This window comes from Trachypithecus francoisi, unplaced genomic scaffold, assembly GCF_009764315.1.
Source record: "Trachypithecus francoisi isolate TF-2019V2 unplaced genomic scaffold, Tfra_2.0 Lachesis_group16, whole genome shotgun sequence".
Lineage (NCBI taxonomy): Eukaryota > Metazoa > Chordata > Mammalia > Primates > Cercopithecidae > Trachypithecus > Trachypithecus francoisi.
The window spans coordinates 74,579,845-74,601,698 of record NW_022681461.1 but is presented as its reverse complement, the minus strand read 5'-3'; the positions used below and the strand labels follow the sequence as shown (position 1 = coordinate 74,601,698).

Sequence of the window (21,854 nt, the reverse complement as noted above, 5' to 3'; positions counted from 1 at the left end):
GGCTCACACCTGTAATCCCAGCACTTTGAGAGGCCAAGGTGGGCAGATAGCTTGAGCTCGGGAGTTTAAGACCAGCCTGGGCAACATGGCGAAACCCCATCTGTACAAAAAATACAAAAATTAACCAGGTGTGGTGGCACGTGCCTGTAGTCCCAGCTACTCAGAAGGCTGAGGCACAAGAATCGCTTGAGCCCAGGAGGCTGAGGTTGCAGTGAGCCGAGAGAGCACCACTGCACTCCAGCCTCAGTGACAAAGCCAGACACCATCTCAAAAACAAAAAGGAAAGAAACAAATGTGTCTAGCAAATCACATAAAATCACAGAGGGTAAGATCTAATTTGTACTGTTGTATTGGGCTGTTAACATCTAAATTTAAAATGACATAAAATAGAAAAAAAAAGGTACCTTCTTTCTCCATATACCACCCACTGAGCTTCTGCAGGAGTTTTTCAGTGCTGCTATCCCGTGAAGTCTGAAAAAGAAACAATCCTAAGTATTTCTTTATAACTGTCAAAGAGTTTTATTTAACTAAGCAAGAAATTTAACTCACCCGAACTAAATGGCCCATGGCAAATGCACAAGATTTCTGAATCACACTGTTCCGATCTGTCAGGCCACTAAGCAAAGCACTCATAAGTTTACCTACCAGAAATAAAGAGAAAAACATCTGATACTTGGTTGACCAAATGTTCCACTCTGTTCCCAGAACCCAAACAAACCTAATCCTATAATTAACATCTGATTTCCTCCACAGTAGTTTAGATTTCTGAACGTTATATTTATATACCCATTTGCTTCCTTTCACCTGATATAAAGTTAAAATTAAACCAGAATATCGTGGAAAAATTTGCAAAAATGAGAGCCAGGTATATAAAGAACATAGCCCAGCCTAGAAACCAATCTAAGAAGAGAAAAATGCTGATGTAAAATCAGCTATCAATGGTAAGTCCTATGGAATAGAGGATACTTTTACCTCCATATACCACTAAGGAACAATCAAACGTTTATGAACAGTGAAAAGTTGCTCAACTCGATAAACCCCGCACTTCCTGCAGGCAAAGAAATGAAGGGGTCAGGGGACTGAAGGGAGAAAAGGCACACAGCATCACAAGCAGGTCTGAATGATAATTATTTTTCCTTTTTAAAACTGTCACACAAGACAGAGCTGCGCAAAAATATCACCACACATCACTTGACAAACTCACCTGAGTAAGGTGTTAGGTCCTGAGGACACTGAGTAGTTAATGACACAATGACACTGGCACAGCCACCCTACAGGATTACAAAAGCAAAGGTCTAAATCTGATGGTCACAATGTTCTACCTACCAAACCACTGGCTTAGGTGCCAAAAATTTAAACATATAAAATACATGAAACCTAATACCCTCTCCAGGATTCAACACAGAAAAAGGAAAACTCTTAAACTAGTAATGCAGAGATTTTATTTTTTAAACTCCCAAGAGAAAGATGGGTGATCTTAGACACTGTGAAAAAGAAAGAAAACTGGTACAATCTTCTGGAAAAGCAAAATATGTCATCTTGTCCATCACTGGGCTAACATTTCCATTTCTAGAAATTTAACCAAATGTCTTCAGGTATGCCTCATCACCGTAAAGCATCACAGTACTTTACTATTTTTTCAAAAACTGAAAACAAGTCAGATGTTCCCTGACGGAATAAAATAAATGATGTTACATCCATACAGTGGAGTATCACAGGGCCATTAGAAGAGGACATTGCAGAAGATACATGTGCAGAAAAGACTAGAAGGAAACACTCCAAAATATTAACAGCAGTTATCTCTGTACAGCAAAATTCTGGACAATTTTTAACTTTTTCCTAATCTATAAACGCTAAAATTTTTTTTTTTTTTTTTTTTTTGAGACAGAGTCTCGCTCTGTTGCCCAGGCTGGGGTGCAGTGGCCGGATCTCAGCTCACTGCAAGCTCCGCCTCCCGGGTTTTAGGCCATTCTCCTGCCTCAGCCTCCCGAGTAGCTGGGACTACAGGCGCCCGCCACCACGCCCGGCTAGTTTTTTGGATTTTTTAGTAGAGACGGGGTTTCACCGTGTTAGCCAGGATGGTCTCGATCTCCTGACCTTGTGATCCGCCCGTCTCGGCCTCCCAAAGTGCTGGGATTACAGGCTTGAGCCACCGCACCCGGCCAAACGCTAAAATTTTAAAATACCAGCAAGTGTTAATTTTGTCATAAGAAAAAATGTGAGTTATTAATTTGTTGTTAAAAGGGTGGTGGGGGGGGGCATCTGATCCTTCAAAGATCTAGAAAACTAAGACATTTTTCTGTTCAAACACTGCTGACCCCTCTGTGAAAAATGCAATTGCCACCTAAAACAATCCATGCCCTATAACTGGATGTGCATTTCCATGAACTGCTAATGAATGACAACCTAGAGGGGACGTACATGGCACCCAGAGAACAGAAATGATTCCACTAAGTAAGTTAAGACAATACTTACTGGAATAGTTACATGTTTTCAGTTATTGGTGCAACCACAGAAATAAAATGGTTAGTGTATAATAATATTAGATTTTGTGGTAAAACATGAATTTCAAACATGATGGCTGTTATATCCTTATGGCCAAAACTAATGAAGATGCACATTTCTTCTTGTGAAAAATACACTTACCTTAGTTCCAAGACCTACACCACTTCTGATCAGTTCACACAACCTAGGAACTAGCTCGCCCAGCACCGAAACATCAAGATATTGCAGGCACTTTTGAAAAAGGACAAATATAAAGGTAAGCCTTGGCAAATAAGTCAAGACCACATCTTCAACTAAAAACTGCCCTTGTCAAACACGTACCCACTGGATTTTACATGAAGTTGAAAAATCACTGTTTGATTCTGCTCTAATTTCAATACTAAAACCACCACTGTACTACAAACAGAAAAATTATTCATCAGTGATTCAACACTAAAAACAAACTAAAAAATGAAAAACATCAATTTGCTAAAAAAGAAAATAATGATTACTCAAGAATAAAGAATCTTTCTGGGCCTACTTCCTCTTTATCAATCCATGTTTAGTATAAAAAACCTAAACTAAAAATTGATCTTCTATAGTGGGCCTACCCTACCAAATCCCCTCTAATGAGTCAACTTCTTAGATGAATTTTCCTATAAATTGCTGACTTTTATTTTTGAAAATGCAATTAACATGTTTTCTACTAATAATGAATATAACTAAATGGTATTCACTAACTATTCCTGTTTCTTTAAATTTTTATTTCCCCCCAATAATCCAACAAAGATACAACATTCTTAGACTAAATTTTGGTAACAGTCCCCCAGCAGGCACTAAAACATAGCTACTTCTCTTGTCCAGTTTAACAGTTTTTTGTACATTTCAATTTTTTTAGGGGTTGGATCTATATCTTCAGAGTCCTGCTAAAGGTATAGATCTGCTTAGCAAACTAATTTCCAGTAAACACAATCATAGCTAACTAACCACTACAGGAAGTGCACAACAGAGTAACTTTACCAAGACCCCAGGAACTTCAGAAATCAGAACCTGAGAGTGCCAAGCAGCTCTTTACTGCAAATGCCTTCCTATGACTAAAACAACATATCAACATTGCCCAATCTCTTCACCTACCTTTATGTCACCTACTTCATTAAATACCTCCAACTTATAACTTTCCTAGTTCCTCCCAAAGATAACTATTAGGCACAAGCACAACTCTGAACCTTTCTAAATACACAGATCAAAAGACTACAGATGTAAATTTATACAGAGCTCTTAATATGTTGTTGTCCCTTGTAACACAAATTTGGACCGACTGTTTCTGGTATTTGGGGAACTATTTATTCCACTTAGTGACAGAGAAGAAAAGAGAAATATACTAAGAAAAAACTGGAGTCACAACAACTGCTCAATTCATCCCATAAGTCTCTACTTCATTTAACATAGCCTGAAGACTTTAAAGAATTACACTTTCATGTAAGCAAACCCTCTCGTTATTATTTAAGACACTCACCATGTTGATTGTTTCCATCATCGGAGAGGATTTGGCAGCACTAAGCCGAGCACTATCCATCGCAGCCTAAAGAACAGAAATTCAAGTCACTCGGCACATTCAATTAATTAGGAATAATCCACACAAACACCATAAAAGACTTTCACTTCCAAATTACAGAACTTTTAAAAAAAATAATCCGTAGCTGTAACAAAGGCAAACATTAAGTCTAACTCTAATTTCTTTTGACCTATACTCAACAATTTACCAGGAGAAGCAGCACCTCACTACAAGTGAAAAATTCAGATAATAGTTAAGAAATTAGCATAGTATGGCTGTGGGCAAGCCATCCAGCCTTCTTGAACCTGAGGTTCTCCATCCACTAAATAAAGGAACTGACTAAATAAATTTCTAAGGTTTTTAAAATTGTGTCTAAGCAGTAAAAAATTTCATATGGGTAGTTCTTTAACTTTGTAATCAACCTTCATATCTACAAAGGTATTTTAATCTAACAACTATGCTGAAGGAGAGGTTAATACTATCCAGATATGATAAAGGAGAAAAGTAAGTCATACACAAGTGACTTGCCTAGGGCTGCAAAGTTTAGACTAGAATTTATGTTTCCAAATTCTCAATGCTTAGTAAACATCCTATGGACACCCAGGAAGGGGCAAGTCTACTGCTGAAAGAGGGAAAAATAATGAATAAATAAGCAGCAGCAATATTAGAGGCAAAGGGTAAAGAGAGTAAGTTATTAGAGAAGTTTAAGCAAGTTAAAGAGCAAATAGTGAACAAAGGAAACATGTTGTATATAACAGTGTTTAATAGTTCTAATAAAAAATATAAATTAAAAAATAGTCAGAAAAATAGGCATGGAATATAAACACAATCACAGAAGAAATATAAACGACTAATACGATATGAAAAGGCAATGGACAATGCTAGGAAAAGAGTGCAAATTAGAAAAATGAGATTCTTGTTATCAGATATACATTATTCAACAGTGGCAAAGGTACAGAGAAAAAAGAACAATGAAAACCTTTGATGTTGCAAAACCTCTCCCATCAAAAATTCAAAATCACCTCATGTAGAGCACTATGTATACATTAAAAAGAATGTGTATATATAGACATGATATTCTATTAATTTAAAAAACAAATCACAGAACAACACTCACAGTCTGATACTATTTTTAAATTAGTATGTTTGCTTGGTTTGGTAGCCTATGACTAAAAAGGAATTTGAGAGAAGGCACAGGAAACTTCTGATAGCAGGTGCTTCTCAGGGAATGATACTGTGGTGATGGGGAGACCTCCTGTGGGATTACTTTCTATCCTTCTGTATTAACTTTTCACAATAAATATGTCTCATCTGCAGTTTTTAAAAATGACTGATCAGGCCGGGCGCGGTGGCTCACGCCTGTAATCCCAGCACTTTGGGAGGCCGAGGTGGGCAGATTACGAGGTCAGGAGATCGAGACCATCTGGCTAACACGGTGAAACCCCGTCTCTACCAAAAATACAAAAACATCAGCTGGGCATGGTGGCACTTGCCTGTAGTCTCCGCTACTCGGGAGGCTGAGGCAGGAGAATCATTTGAACCCGGGAGGCAGAGGTTGCAGTGAGCTGAGATGGCGCCACTGCACTCCAGCCTGGGTGACAGGGCGAGACTCCGTCTCCAAAAAAAAAAAAAAAAGACTCTGATCAAAGACTAGGTGACTCCATTACACCTACAAAGCAGAATGATTTTGAGATATGCCAAAGTCTAGGTGCAAATACTCTTTGCTCACAGGGCGAGGGAGTCCATGTAAGGACTCTGAAGGTATAGATCCAAGCCCTAAAAAAATTGAAATGTACAAAAAACTATGTTAAACAAATGTTAATTCATTTTTTAGATGGAAGTGTCAGTTTTCATCCAATTCACAAAACAGTGTATGAGCTGACCACCTCTCTCCAAAAAATAGTAAAACACTGCATGTGGTGAGAGAGGGTGAGTTCTGGTAAGAGTAGTGACAATGTCATTCAAATGAACCTTGGTATCTTAACAGGGCTCTTCCCTCATGATACTTACCAATATGCCTGTGCTATCCACTCACCTTTTCTTGCTCTGTTGCCCGGAGGCTCAAATAATTGAGAACTTGGGGCTCCAATACACTCAAGGACTCTAGCAAAGCTGGAATGAGTTTTGGTGCGTGTGGTTTCAACATGGCTCCTGCACTTTTGCTGATCTTCACAAGGGTGTTAATGCTACAAACATATGGAACACAACTCCTGAGTCCTTTTAACAAAAGTGAGAAGACCTACAAATCTCACCATGAGGCTGTTCTGCAGTTCACTGCATTAAAGCATATTGTCACATGGTTACAGAGCCTGGTCTTGGCATTTTTTTTAACTTTTATTAAAGAAACTTTCAAGCATATATAGAGGTAGAAAGAATGACAAATGAAGTAGGAAAAGCCTACCTTCATTAATAGTAGGAATGAAGTTCCATGTATTTATTTATAGTAGGAATTTACATTCATGGTGAAATTTTATGGTAGGAATTTATAATAGACATGAAATTCTATGTATTCTCCACCCAGTTCAACAATTAGCAACATTTGACCAATTTTGTTTCATTTATACCTCCTCCAAACATACAGCCACCATTCCCCCACCACTGTATTACAGTCATGTGTTGCATGAGACATTTCAGTCAACAACAGACCACAATGTCCAGCAGTGGTCCCATAAGATCATACAGGAATACCCTGGGGATACTGCAGGTTCTGTTCCAGACCACCACAATAAAGAAAGCCACATGAATTTTCTAACTTACCAGTGCATATAAAAGTTTTGTTTACACTATATTGCAGTCTATTAAGTGTGCAATAGCATTATGTCTAAAAGTACATTAGTTAACTTTAAAATATCTTAATGTTACTGATCATCTCAGCTTTCAGCAAGTCATTATCTTTTTGCTGGTGGAGGGTCTTACCTCAATGGTGATGGCTACTGACTGGTGGTGATTGCTGAATGCTGGGGTGGCTGTCGTAATTTCTTAAAGTAAGTTAACAATGAAGTCTGCTATATCAATCAACTCTTCCTTTCACAAAATATTTCTTTGTAGCATGAGACGCAGTTTGATAGCATTTTACCCACATTAGAACGTCTTTCAAAGTTGGAGTCAATCCTCTCCAACCCTGTTGCTGCTTTATCAACTAAGTTTATGAAATATTCTAAATCTTTTGTGGTCATTTTAACGATGTTCACAGAATATTCACCAGGAGTAGCTTGCATCTCAAGAAACCACTTTCTTTGCTCATTGAGATAAGAAGCAACTCCTCTTCTGTTCAAGTTTCATCAGGAGATTGCAACAATTCAGTCACATCTTCAGGCCCCACTTCTAATTCTAGTTTTCTTACTATTTCCACCATGTATGCAGTGACTTCCTCCATTGACATCTTGAACTCCTCAAAGTCACCTATGAAAGTTGGAATCAACTTTTTTCGAACTCCTATTAATAACATTTTGACCTCCTCCCATGAATCATGAATTTTCTTAATGGCACCTACAATGATAAACCCTTTCCAGAAGGTTTTCAATTTACTTTGCCCAGATCCATCAGAGGAATCACTAACAATGGCAGCTCTAGCCTTACAAAATACACTTCTTGAATAGTAAGACTTGAAAGTTGAAATTACACCTTGATCCATGGGCTTCGGAAAGGATGTTGTGTTATGTTAACAGCCACGAAAACATTCATTTCCTTGTACCTCTCTATCAGAGCTCTTGGGTGACCACGCACATTGTCAATGAGCAGTAATACTTTGAAAGGAGTATTTGCTTTTTGTTTTTTTTTTTGTTTGGTTGGTTGGTTTTTTTCTTTTTTTTTTTTCAGCAGTAGACTTCAACAGTGGACTAAAAATACTCAGTAAACCATGCTGTAACAGATAAGCTGTCAACAACACAGATAAGACTGTGTTGTTCCATTTCTAGAGCACAGAGCAGATTTAGCAGAATTCTTACGGCTTTATGATTTTCAGAATGGTAAATGAGCACTGGCTTCAACTTAGTCACCAGCTGCATTAGCCCCTAACAAGACAGTTGGCCTGGCCTTTGAAGCGTTGCAGCCAGGCACTGACTTCTCTCTAGCTATGAAAATCCTACACGGTATCTTTTGCCAAGAGAAGGCTGTTTCATCTCCATTGAAAATCTGTTGTTGAGTGTAGACATCTTTATCAGTGATCGCAGCTAGATCTTCTGGGTAATCTGCTGCAGCTTCTATATCAGCAATTGCTGTTTCAGCTTGCATCTTTATGTTATGAAGGCAGCTTCTTTCTTTAAACCTCATGAACCAACCTGTGCTAGCTTCCAACTTTTCTTCTGCACCTTCCTTACTTCTCTTAGACTTCACAGAATTGAAGAGAGTTAGGGCCTTGCTCTGGATTAGGCTTTGGCTGAAGGGAATTTTGTGGCTGATTTGATCTTCTATCCAGAATATTCAAACTTTCTCCCTGTTAGCAAAAGGCTGTTTTGCTTTCTTATCATTTGTGTGCTGGCTAATACAGCACGTTAAACTTCCTTTAAGAACATTTCCTTTACATTCACAACTTGGCTGTCTGGCACAAGAGGCCTAGCTTTCAGTCTATCTCAGCTTTCAACATTCCTTCCTCACTAAGCTTAATAATTTCTAGCTTTCTATTTAAAGTGAGAGACAGGCAACTCTTCCCTTCATTTAGACAGAGGGCATTGTGGGGTTATTAATTAGCCAATTCCAATATTGTTGTGTCTCGGAATAAGACACTTGAGAAGAGGGAGAGAGATGGGGAACAGCTGTTCAGTGGAGCAATCGGGACACACACAACATTGATCAATTAAGTTCACCATCTTAAATGGGTGTAGTTCATACAACTCCAAAACAACTACAAAAGTAACATCAAACATCACTGATCACAGACCACCAAAACAAATATAACAGTAATGCAAAGTATGAAATACTGTAAGAATTACCAAAATGTGACATAGACATGAAGTGAACAGATCTGTGGCAACCCTGCATCAAGCAATCTAACTGCACCATTTTTCCAACTTCATGTTAATGTTTGCACACCCATGAGATCACCTAATGACACATCTCAGAAGTATCCTTATCACTAAGTGACACGTGACTGCATTGGAAAGCATATCCCTTAACTAAACTTCACTATGAATATCTAAAAGACAAAGGTTCTTTATCATAATCATAATACCATTTTCACACTTTAAAAATATTAATGATTTTTCCATATCAAGTATCCAAATTTCTCTGTTTCATTAGCTTCTTAAACAGTTGGCATGTTGGAATCAGCATCCAAGCTCACTCACACATTGCAATCTACTGCATTTCTTAAATCTTTTTTAACAGTCTCCACTCTCCTCTTTTTTTCTTATTTGTCCTCGTTGACTGTATTCCAGTCAGGTCATTTAACATGTTCCTCTCTCCCCCTCTCTCCCCCGTAGAGATCTACAGGCTAAACTGAGTTCACGTTCAATTTTGTAAACACACACACACACACACACACACAGAATCCTTCCTAGGCAATGCTGTGTGTGTCCTATTCCATCACATCACGATGCACTGGTTGTCTTTTTGTGCTGTGAGCAGTGATTGTTAAGTTCAGGTCTGGTTGCCCTGAATCATTGTAAAGTTCTCGTCAGCCATTCACCCAGTGGATTTAGGGGCATCTAATGATCACCACTTAGATTTTACTGAGGAGAGCAAAAAGTGATATTTTTTTTTGTGTGTGTGAGATGGAGTTTCACTTTTGTTGCCCAGGCTGGAGTGCAATGGCGCGATCTGGGCTCACCGCAACCTCCGCCTCCCGGGTTCAAGCTATTCTCCTGCCTCAGCCTCCCAAGTAGCTGGGATTACATGCATGCACCACCACACCTGGCTAATTTTTTTTGTATTTTTAGCAGAGACAGGGTTTCTCCATGTTGGCCAGGTTGATCTCGAACTCCTGACCTCAGGTGATCCGCCCACCTTGGCCTCCCAAAGTGCTGGGATTACAGGCATGAGCCACCGTGCCTAGCCAAAGTGATACTCTTAGTTGCATCTGCCTTTGCAGTTGTTAGGTGAGTCCTTCTAAAAAAAACTTTCTCTCATCAACTATCTACTTGCCATGAAATACTGCTGGCACTATTATTAGTAATTTGTTCTACTTTTAAGAGTGAAATAAAAATGGAACAGATAAAGTTCCTAGACAGCACTGTAGTTTAAAAACAAACAAAACATACAAACTAGAATCCTACACTATTGGTTTTAACTTAAAGTAGCCATATATCTAAAAGTGTAAGTACATTTTTTTGAATATTTTATCATTGCAGGTGGTAAACAGCTTGTCTTAAATCTAATAATCTGTGAAATATTACTAAATATTTTCATGAACAAGCACGCTCCTGAGGACCTGCAGTGTAACAGGAAGATGTGCTTGTTGGGAGCAGAGGCTGATGACAACAGAAAAACATGCTTGACTCAGAATGCTGGGCAAAAACAAGGTCTCATGAGAATGTTTCCGTGAAAATATTCTGACTCACAAGTTTTCACAAATGACCCAAGGGTCATTCTCCTAAACCTCTTTCTCCATATTTTCCAGAATCTAACCTTGAAAGAAACACGATTTCTAGGAACTGAGCAAATCCAATACATTCATTTCATCGACGGATGCGCACCTGAGGGCTCGAACTTCCGTCACGGGGCTCATCATTCCTTTGTCCAGAAGGCAAGGCAGAAGGGCAGCGATGGTTCTCTGGCCAGCTGCTCCTTTGGCAGGGTCACACATTTTCACACAGACCTCACATACAAGGAGCATGGATGTTAGTGAAAGTGACCGCTCATCCAATAAAGCATTCATCTGACAAAAGACTTTCTACTTCACATATCCACAGAGAAGAATAAGTGAATCTACTTTCTTTTTTTTTTTTTTTTTTTTTTTTTTGAGACGGAGTCTTGCTCTGCCACCCAGGCTGGAGTGCAGTGGCCGGATCTCAGCTCACTGCAAGCTCCGCCTCCCGGGTTTACGCCATTCTCCTGTCTCAGCCTCCGGAGTAGCTGGGACTACAGGCGCCCGCCATCTCGCCCGGCTAGTTTTTTGTATTTTTAGTAGAGACGGGGTTTCACCGTGTTAGCCAGGATGGTCTCGATCTCCTGACCTCGTGATCCGCCCGTCTCGGCCTCCCAAAGTGCTGGGATTACAGGCTTGAGCCACCGCGCCCGGCCATGAATCTACTTTCTCTGACACTACAGAAACACAGAGGAATGAGATCTGAGATTGAGTCTTAGGCCTGCCGAGAACTAAACAGGAAATTTGGTAATGCATTTCACTGTCTAAGCACTGGTCCTCTAGTTTGTGAAATACGGAACAAAATAGATGATGATCGAATGAGAAAATATGTAAGACACAGCACTCTAAAAAAGGTTTAGGGCTGGGTGCAGTAGCTCACACCTATAAACCCAACACTTTGGGAGGCCTAGGCAGGCGCATTGCTTGAGCCCAGGAGTTTGAGACCAGCCTGGGCAACATGAAGAGACCCTGTCTCCACAAAAAATATGAAAAAGTAGCCAGTCATGGTGGCAAACATCTGTGGTCCCAGCTCTCCAGGAGGCTGAGGTGGTAGGATCACCTGAGCCCGAGAGGTCGAGAGTGCAGTGAGTTGTGATCATACCACTGCATACCAGCCTGGGTAGCACAGTGAGACCTTGTCTCCAAAAAACAAACAAAAAAAAAAAATTAAAGAAGTTTCGAAGTGTTATCATCATCATCATCCTCATCATCAATAACGTCGGGTCGCACACAATATAGTGGTCAAGATAACATCTGAAACAAGAAAACACCTGTATTTAAAACCTGGTTTTACTACTTATGTGACCTATGGCAAGGTTTGTGCAACTAGAATGTAAAGTTCCTGATATATCACAAAATCAAGTTCAAGTGGGAGATAATTTAGTTTCAAAAAGCTTTCCAACCTCATAGATATGAAAGGTAGCTTTATATGTAAACATAGCAAAAGCAAGAGAAAAGACCGGTGTTGCTTGATCTAACTGAGTGACATGCTCTTCAGGGTTAAGTCAAAGTTTTATCTTAATTTCATCATTTAAAGAGACCACAAGTATACTCTATTCAACATACCAGCACTACAGTGTTTACAGCACTCGCTTTCTCATTCATTCTAAGAGTAGTGAACTACAACAGGAAGCCAATTATACTGCAACTACATGTCACTTCCTATGACAATAAGTAAATCATTGTCATGGTCACCCAGAACTCTGCCCCACTCCATTCCCAATGTAAGACAGGAGTTTTCACCTTGCTCAGAGTTTTCAGAGCTAGTTCTGCTGCTTTTCGTACAGATTCCTAAAAATGACAAAAGTGTGAGATCATACAAGTTAGAGAGTTTCACTATCATCTACTCTACAACTTGCAATTTAATTGCCTCAGAGCCTATAGAGATTGGTGGAAAATCTTACATTTCATATTAGGTTAAAAAAAAACTGGTATCTCATTAGACTCCCTGCCCATCAAGGAACACATTACCGTGCCATACTACTAATTTTTAAACATTAACTGTAACCTATTTTGACCTTAATAAATTTAGCTATTAACAGTTGAGAAACTAAATGTATTATAAAAGTAAATACATAAAGATCTATGTGAGAATTCTGAAACACTTAAAATCCTCCAATAAATAAAGCAAAAAGAAAGGTAAAACTGAAGTGTCTAATTTTAATGGTAAAATATCAAAAATACCTAAAATTAAGATTGCCCAAGAAAAATTCAGAGGAATTGGTCACATTATTTGAGAATAATTAATCCCATTTACAGAACTGATCGAAATACTGTTACTATATTCAAAACTGTTATTTGTCCCTAATCCAACAGAATTATGTGATCTCTATTGAAAGAAGGTATACAGCCACCTTTTTTTCAAGTCTATTTAATTTAGATCTAAGGATACCCAATCTTGCAACTTCACAGACACATTAAGACCGAAACTTTGGGGGAAAACATCAGTCTCTACCTGGAAATGGAATTTTGACATATACAACATAAATATTTTAATAATTCCAATTTAACTTTTTGTATGTATAAATGCTAATTTATTTCTATAATACCTTGATATCATCTTGTACTCTAAAAAGCGTTTCCCAAATTTCTGGAAGTTTATCAATGATGTCATCTAAGGGTCTTCCTCTCAATAACTCATTCAAAGCTAAACAGCTGAAAATTAAAATTTCATTTCAACATATGAAGAAGAAGGTCAGTATTTTACTATGAAATGTTTATACTAAAAAAGAAAACAGATTCTGCCTCTAATTCGAGTTCTCATCCCCTCACCCCAAAACAGCAATGACTTCTCTCCAGGTCCCTCAAATAAACTATATATATATAGAATTTACAAGTATAAAATGTTTGTTTCCCACAACTATAATACAATCCCTTTGAGATGACACATCGTTTTTTATTCACTAGTGTGCCCCCAGGGCCTAGCACACTGCCACGTACATACTGGGCACTGAATGAATGTAATTTGTATACAGAAATTCTATACTATAAAGTCATGACAGTACAAAAATATATCTTGGTATCTACCAATTTAACAGGTAATCTTCAACTTCTTTGATTTCATACTTATATAAACTATGACAATTTAGGAAAATAATTGACCAAAGCTTAAATAGTTAAAGAAAAATACCTAATGTAGCCAACAAGAAATATGCTTTTTAGTAGTTTTTTGTTTTGTTTCGAGACAGAGTCTCACTCTGTCGCCCAGGCTGGAGTGCAGTGGCGCGATCTCAGCTCACTGCCACCTCTGCCTCCTAGGTTCAACCGATTCTCCTGCCTCAGTCTCCCGAGTAGCTGGGATTACAGGCACACGCCACTGGGCCCAGCTGATGTTTGTATTTTTAGTAGAGACGGGGTTTCACCATGTTGCCCATGCTGGTCTTCAACTCCTCATCTCAGGTGATCCACCCACCTCGGCCTCCCCAAATGCCAGGATAACAGGTGTGAGCCACCACACCCAGCCAGCTTTTTAGAAGTTTTAATTTATTCCTTTTGCACAAAGTGTAAAACCTGGAAATTCTGAAGGGAAAAAATTCGGCTTTATTTGACTAAACTTATATTCCTAAAAATGGTACCTGGATTCTCGAACTCGCCACATATTGCTTGTAAGGTTCTTAACCAAATCTTGAAGAATCTCTTTCAAATATTTATCCACCTAAGGAAAGCCAAAAGATAAAATTTAAAACGCAAAATCCATCAATAATCAAATTATTCAACTCTTAACCACACTGGTTAACCACATGTAACCCACACTGCCCATGTTTTCTGTATTTTACAGCCTCCATGTCTCTCTAGGCCACTCAGCCCACAAATCTCTTCCCACTTTTGGTCACTATAAAGCTGCCAGGTGATCATTCTAAAATGTACATTTGATGCTCTTATTTTCCTCAGTGCATAAGAATGAAGTGCAATCACCTGGGCATGCACACAAAGCCTTCCATAACTCATCCAGACCCAAAAGTACCATATTCTGTCTCAACTCCATTCCTTGGCACATGCCACCTCTACCTACAGTCCCCTTTCCAGGTCCTACTTGCTTGGCTAACTCCTACTTGTCCCTCAAGGTTCATATTAGCCATTCTTTCTCAGAGAAGACTGGCTTGGGTACTCTCCTCTCTGTTCCCGTAGCACCTTCTGAAGGAGCATCACACAAAACCATTCCATAACTGCACTGTTCCACTATACTGGAGACCCTCAAGGGGGTCAGGTGCAGTTACTGCACAGGACAGTGGAGTTATTGAGGGACAGTGTCTCACTCATCATTGATGCAGTTATTGAGGGACAATGTCTCACTCATCATCAGTGCAGTTACTGAGGGACACAGTCTCATCACCAGTGCAGTTACTGAGAGAAAGAGTCTCACTTATCATCGGTGCAGTTAGTTGAGGGACAGTGTCTCACTCACTATCAGTGCAGTTATTGAGGGACAGAGTCTCACTCATCATCAGTGCAGTCACTGAGGGACAGAGTCTCATCATCAGTGCAGTTACTGAAAGAGTCTCACTCATCATCGGTGCAGTTACTGAGAGAAAGAGTCTCACTCATCATCGATGCAGTTATTGAGGGACAGTGTCTCACTCATCTTTTTATGCCCAGTACCTTACCCAGTGCCTGGCTCATGACTGTTCAGAATGAAAGATGAGTTTTACTTTTTAAGCCTCTGTGCTGTTTTGATATACACTTAGCAACTTGGTAATAATGAGAAAATAATGGTAGAATCACTTTTATACCAATGCTGACATTCTCAAAAATGTATGGCTTTTCCACTTTTATAGGTAGGAAAGGTTTTGTTATTCTTACTTACATGTAAGAAAACCAAGACAAAGAAGTAAATAACTGATGTCTTCCTATGTCTGCTTCTCTCAACATTCTCCATGGATGATCTCATCCACACTTGTGGCTTAATCCTTTCACTCACAGAGATGACACTCACGTCTCAAGGGTCTAGGCCTGTGTCCTGAGCTCAGACCTACAAAGCCCATTGGCCTATTAGATCTTGGCTGACCCAGAAGTGCCACATGTTCTCCTGGAGCAAGCAAAACTCACTGAGTCTTCAAAGCTGAACCCTCAAGTACCTACCATCATGAATAGAAACATATTCGGCCTAGTACCAGACAGGAGAGACAGGAAGGGGCCACATTACGGGCAGGGACTTGTAAGACATAGTAAGGATCATGGAATTATTTAAAGTGAGGCTGTAAAGCTACTAAAGGATCTTAATCCAAAATGGCACAATCTAATTTTCATTTTTAAAAATCACTTTTGCTACTATGTAGATAATTAAATGAAGAAAGGCAAAGAGGAAAAAAAAAAGACGATGATGACCTGTTCATCAAGAAAGAATTAGGGAAAGAAGAGAGTGGATTCAAGAAACACTTTGGAAGCAGAATCAACAGAATTTGCTACTAGATTCAATTGAGGGTGGTGGTGAGACACAGCCCAAAATAAAGTATGACACCAAGTTTTCTGGCTTAGGCAAATAGGTGAACAGTGAGAATAGAGGGGGAAGGTTATTTTTTAAGTCCTGTTCTGGGCATGTTGAGTTTACAGTATTCTGAAACAACAATGAAGTGAAAATTTCAAGTAAACAGTTACATATGTAAGTCTAAAGTGCAAGTGACATCTGGACCAAAACTGTAAGACTGGGAACTTCCACAATAAAGATGACATTTGTATGCCTTGGAATTGATTGATACAGAGAAAGCTCAGAGAACAAAAAGATACTCAGAGACAAGCCCTGAGAAATCTTACTATCTAAAAGTGGGATGGAACATGATTAACAGCCAGATGAGAGGACACCAACAGAGAAAACAAAATGGCAACTGCCTGCTTCCTTGTATGTCTCCCCACCTAACTGAATTCGCTGGAGGTGGGGCCACAACCCACTCTCCACTGCGTCAATCATTCCTCTCCACGTTTACTATTCCATTCATGTGAGTATATGATCATTTCCTTAACCATCTTCCCAGTGGACATTTAGATGGTTTCCATTTTGGAGATTTTAATAAATGTTGCCACACACATCTTTAATACCTTGAAAGTAGGAAGAAAGCATGGAATGAAAGACAATTTGTTTGTTTAAACAAGTTAAGTATAAAAAGTAGAAAGGAAGATGGGCACTGGGTTTAAATCCCATGCATGACCTTGGACAATCTACAGTGTTTTCCTAACACAGGGTTCACAGACACTTACCATGGATTTGTCAGTGACCAACGCATTCCAAATACTTGTCATGGCCTGTCGAATGCCAAGGTTGGGATCAAACTGGTAACGATAAAGTCGAGGAACTAGCTGAGGCAGAAAAGGAGCCAGCTGCTCTCCAGCTCTGGTAGCAATTACATTAAAACCAAAAGCAGCACCCTAAAAATAATAATAGGCTGAAGTGACTCAGATGCACCCATTAGAGTAAAATATTAACACAGCAAAAAATTCTCCCTCCCAAACTTATGCCTAAATACAGCCTGATTTATTGGGCTTTCCAATCAATAGTAGCTATGTGGGGTTCAGCTTTCTCATCAGGCACATACTTTCACAAAATGCACTGTATACCATTTGCCACTGTCTGCCAATGTAGCATGTTTGGTTTGCAGGAAAAAAAAAAAATAATTGTCCAGTGATAGCAACTTACCTTCCTAGAGTTCCACATTGCATGATGGTTGGCTAAATTCATAAATTTATACACCAGATCTGGCTGGCTAAGATCACTTGCCAGAGAACAAAGTTCCTTGTAGGTAGAAAGGCCCTGACTTGGAAACAAAGAAAAAGAGGTAGGCAATAATATACTTCTCTCTCTCCAGCTTAAAAAAATTACATCATCAATATTACTAGGACATATTAAAATCAAATTTTCACTCAGTTTCTAATATTGAGTTATCTTACCACCATGGAGACAGAAAACAGGTTGGGAAGAATATAAAAAGTCACCTAATTCAACTATCAGCAATTCCTAAGCTCCTCTACATTGCTGCTAATAAATGACCTAAAGGCACCTCTAAGTCCATAGAAGTGGTCCCCTCACCACCTGGGGATGCAACTCAATAATTCTCCATTATGTTATGCATAATCTCACATGATCATAAGAGAGTCATGTGAAGACAACATCTGTCTTCCTTAAGTCTTTTCTAAGCTAGACCACCCTAACCCTGATTAACTTGAGTCTTGTTCACTTTCCTCTGAACAAATATATCTAATCGTTTTATGTTATTTTTGTAAAATGTAAGCACTTTTTAAAAAACTTAGAAGGAGTCTACAAGGAGAGTAAGTAGAATGAAAACAACTTTTGATGTGGTAACAGTGTACTGTAGGGGAACGTCAACGACAGAACAAACTGCAGCTTTCTCCTGTTGCAGACAACAATGAAGCAGGTTCGTGTGGGACACTACAGCAAGGCCCTGCAACCAGCAAAGATTTGCCTAACGATCCACAGAAATAAAGCATGATAAAATAAAGGAGGTCAAGCTCAAGGAATTTATTTTAAATGCTAAAGTAGTGTCCTCTAAGATAAAGAATTACAACCACCCAAAAACAAGTGGCAGTGGGTGCGCCTAGCTACGCTTCCAGTGTTCCGCAGGACTCAGCTGCCTGAGAGCTGACCTCTTGGCCTAGTCAGTCTTCCCCAGCTGCCCTGAGAGCCCAACATCATGGGCTCCCATGCAGCAGCCCACCACCAATGGCTGGTCACTGAGGGGACATAGAGGGCCAGGCTCCATGCCTCAAAGCAGAACAACTCCAAAAGGCCACCCATGTCAGTTCAGAGCTCCTCAAGAGGCTGATATCCACTGAAACGATGGCAGCAGTTCAGCCTTCCCTCAGTCATAGGCCCTATCCTGCTTCCTCATGCCCCCACAGTGATCCCTAGAGCACTCCCCAGTAAATTTCCCACACAGAAATCTCTATCTCAGAGTTTGTTTCCCAGGACACTCATTAAGACATCAGCCTGGGCCGGGCGCGGTGGCTCAAGCCTGTAATCCCAGCACTTTGGGAGGCCGAGACGGGTGGATCACGAGGTCAGGAGATCGAGACCATCCTGGCTAACACGGTGAAACCCCGTCTCTACTAAAAAATACAAAAAAAAAAAAACTAGCCGGGCGAGGTGGCGGGCGCCTGTAGTCCCAGCTACTCCGGAGGCTGAGGCAGGAGAATGGCGTAAACCTGGGAGGCGGAGCTTGCAGTGAGCTGAGATCCAGCCACTGCACTCCAGCCCGGGCTAGAGCGAGACTCCGTCTCAAAAAAAAAAAGACATCAGCCTGCCAGGCGCGGTGGCTCACACCTGTAATCCCAGAACTTTGGGAGGCCGAAGTGGGTGAATCACTTGAGGTCAGGAGTTCGAGAGCAGCCTGACCAACATGGTGAAACCCCATCTCTAATAAAACACAAAAATTAGGCATGGTGGCAGGCACCTGTAATCTCAGTTACTTAGGAGGCTGAGGTAGGAGAATCGCTTGAACCCAGGAGGCGGAGGCTGTAGTGAGCCAAGATCAAGCCACTGCACGCCAGCCTGGGCAACAAGAGTGAGGCTCCATCTCAACATCTCAAAAAAAAAAAAAAGACATCAGTCTTTTTTCCATATAAGTTTTTTTTTTTTTTTTTGGAGATGAAGTCTAGCTCTGTCACCCGGGCTGGAGTGCAGTGGCCGGATCTCAGCTCACTGCAAGCTCCGCCCCCCGGGTTTATGCCATTCTCCAGCCTCAGCCTCCCGAGTAGCTGGGACTACAGGCGCCTGCCACCTCGCCCAGCTCGTTTTTTGTATTTTTTAGTAGAGACCGGGTTTCACCGTGTTAGCCAGGATGGTCTCGATCTCCTGACCTCGTGATCCGCCCGTCTCGGCCTCCCAAAGTGCTGGGATTACAGGCTTGAGCCACCGCGCCCGGCCTTTCCATATAAGTTTTCTTCTTCCACCAATAGATAACATTTCCTAAGAGGGTGAAAATCAACTTCATCACTGCTCTATTTACCAGACTAATAAATACATATATATATATATATTTTAAAGATGTTTACCATTCAATGGATTTAGCGTACTTACCCATCTGGCGTTTTGCCAAGAGCTCCCCCTTGAAATACCACTGTCTCTCCAGAAACTTCATGTTTAACTCTAAACCAAAATAAGAATTTCAATAAGCTTCAAGCTTTTCACACCAACATTCAACTAGCCAATGCAATTCATTTACAAAGTGATAAAACTTCCTATCAAGTATTTACTGTGCACAAGATATAAAAGTCTTTTACCGGTCAGGCACGGTAGCTCATGCCTGTAATCTCAGCACTTTGGGGGGCCGAGGTGGGCGGATCACTAGGTCAGGAGTTTGAGGCCATCCCGGCTAATACAGTGAAACCCCATCTCTACTAAAAATACAAAAAATTAGCCAGGCATGGTGGCACACGCCTGTAGTCCCAGCTACTCGGGATGCTGAGGCAGGAGAATCGCTTGAACCAGGGAGGCAGAGGTTGCAGTGAGCCGAGATCAGGCCACTGCACTCCAGCCTAGGCAACAGAGCAAGACTCTTGTCACAAAAAGACAAAAAAAAAAAAAAAAAAAAGTCCTTTCCATGAGGCTGCAAATTTTGTAAAATGAATCCAGAATGAACAAATTAACAGATGAAAAAGACATTTCACATAATTTCCCCCGGATTAAATGTGGTAGCACATGAAAAACTATCCTTCCTACAAGGGAAGAAACATAAAGCAGCAATCCCTTACACAGATGATTTCCCCTCACACTCTTCACAGATTAGACTATGAATGATATGCAAGCTTCTTCTCTGTATCTTAACTTCCATTTAGCTAACAGTAATTAAGGCATTTTTCTAATCCAATACATTAATTGTCTGAGATCATTAAACTTTCAAAGCTTGACCTAGTGGCATGCTCCTAAAGTTAACAGTATACACTGGAATAATTGTGCTATCCACAGCACAACAATTACGGACTTGCAATTTAGAAAAGGCTTCATAAATGAAAAAATGGAAAGCTGAATCTTCCTTCTCCAGCATATTCTCACTACGTGTATAGACTTCCTCTATGGGCTTGAATCTAAAATTTTCAAGTTCACCATACCTTTTGCCAGTCATAAGTGTTTCTACAAGTGTAGAAACCAATTCCTGTTGATCTTGTTCACTGCCTAGTTCATAAACCAACCCAAGGCCCTTTGATGCAACATCTTGGCTAAGTTCTACAAGAAAGTCAGACAAGATTGTATTACTTTAAAAAAATTTTGTCTACTTGCTATGAAATCAAAAGCTTTAAAAAGTTAACACTGACCCAAAATGATATCAAAGTAAAGATATAAAAACAGAATCAACATGTCTATTTTGTTAAAAATAATAATAAATCATTTCAGTGGACATGGCACCATACATAAGTTACTGTAAATGAGAACCACATTCACAGAAGATCCAGTTCACAAACCTAGACAATACTGATGGACCTATACAGTGTCACTGGACAGTGCAGTGACAGATCATCCACGGGCTGTAAGTCACACACATCAGAGATAAAACAGCCTCACGAGATCTCAATACACTCAGACCTAACTTTTAAAAGTCAATACAAGACCATATGTTTAAAACAAGTTATAAAACAAAGCTACTATTGAAAGATTTAACACATATACATTCACTCTCTCCTAGCTTAAATCAGAGAAGAAAAGTAACCAGAGGTAGAAAAAAGCTATTATGAGAGATACTAATGTTAAAGAAGGCCTCAGTTCCATTTTAAAATGCAGAGTTGAGGAACATGTTCTAACGTATAAACCAATAAATAAAAAAGAATCTAAGTTTCCTATATCCTAACTAGAAATTTTGGTTTCCAAACCATTAACATAACGCTTATCCTTACGGCTAACAAATAAGGTTTAATAATTGTTTTGATTACACAGCTCAGGAAAGTTTTCTTTTATGTTCATTAATCCAGGTTTTTCAACATTTAAAACACAAGTTCAATAAAGTTTAGAAATCAAATATTAACCAACAACCTACCATCATTTTCTGATAGAACTGAAACAAACGCACTTTGAATTTCTTTAAGATGAGACTGAAAGAAGAAAAAAGGCATTAGAACACTGAAACTCTACCTCTTTGAGAGAGCAAGAGTCTTGTTCTTACCGTGCACAAAATTTGTAGTCTTATTATCCAAGCCAGTTACAATTGATGTTTTGCTCTCATCTTTACAGGTGGCCCAAATCACCTGGAGCTGTACCACTTACAGGTAGTCTAACACATGCAAGCTGACCATTGCCCCAACTGAGCTTCCCCATCTCAAGCACTTCTGACTTTATACCTTCAAGTCTAGAAT

General features: G+C 39.8%; 1 protein-coding gene across 4 annotated transcripts in view; it reads right to left on the bottom strand.

Moving 5' to 3' along the window:
• Positions 1–21,854, bottom strand: part of ECPAS (Ecm29 proteasome adaptor and scaffold) — a 131,019-nt gene that overhangs the window by 12,253 nt on the left and 96,912 nt on the right. For all 4 annotated transcript variants that reach the window (XM_033237832.1, XM_033237834.1, XM_033237833.1 and 1 more), the window contains 15 exons: positions 21,539–21,593; positions 20,619–20,733; positions 19,588–19,656; positions 17,191–17,308; positions 16,755–16,922; positions 14,138–14,217; positions 13,112–13,217; positions 12,306–12,353; positions 10,672–10,793; positions 6,075–6,225; positions 4,001–4,066; positions 2,647–2,736; positions 1,205–1,271; positions 550–641; positions 405–471 (listed from right to left, as the gene is read on the bottom strand). In XM_033237832.1, the coding sequence (XP_033093723.1) occupies positions 405–471; positions 550–641; positions 1,205–1,271; positions 2,647–2,736; positions 4,001–4,066; positions 6,075–6,225; positions 10,672–10,793; positions 12,306–12,353; positions 13,112–13,217; positions 14,138–14,217; positions 16,755–16,922; positions 17,191–17,308; positions 19,588–19,656; positions 20,619–20,733; positions 21,539–21,593 (1,414 nt within the window). The remainder of the gene's footprint in view (positions 1–404; positions 472–549; positions 642–1,204; positions 1,272–2,646; positions 2,737–4,000; positions 4,067–6,074; positions 6,226–10,671; positions 10,794–12,305; positions 12,354–13,111; positions 13,218–14,137; positions 14,218–16,754; positions 16,923–17,190; positions 17,309–19,587; positions 19,657–20,618; positions 20,734–21,538; positions 21,594–21,854) is intronic.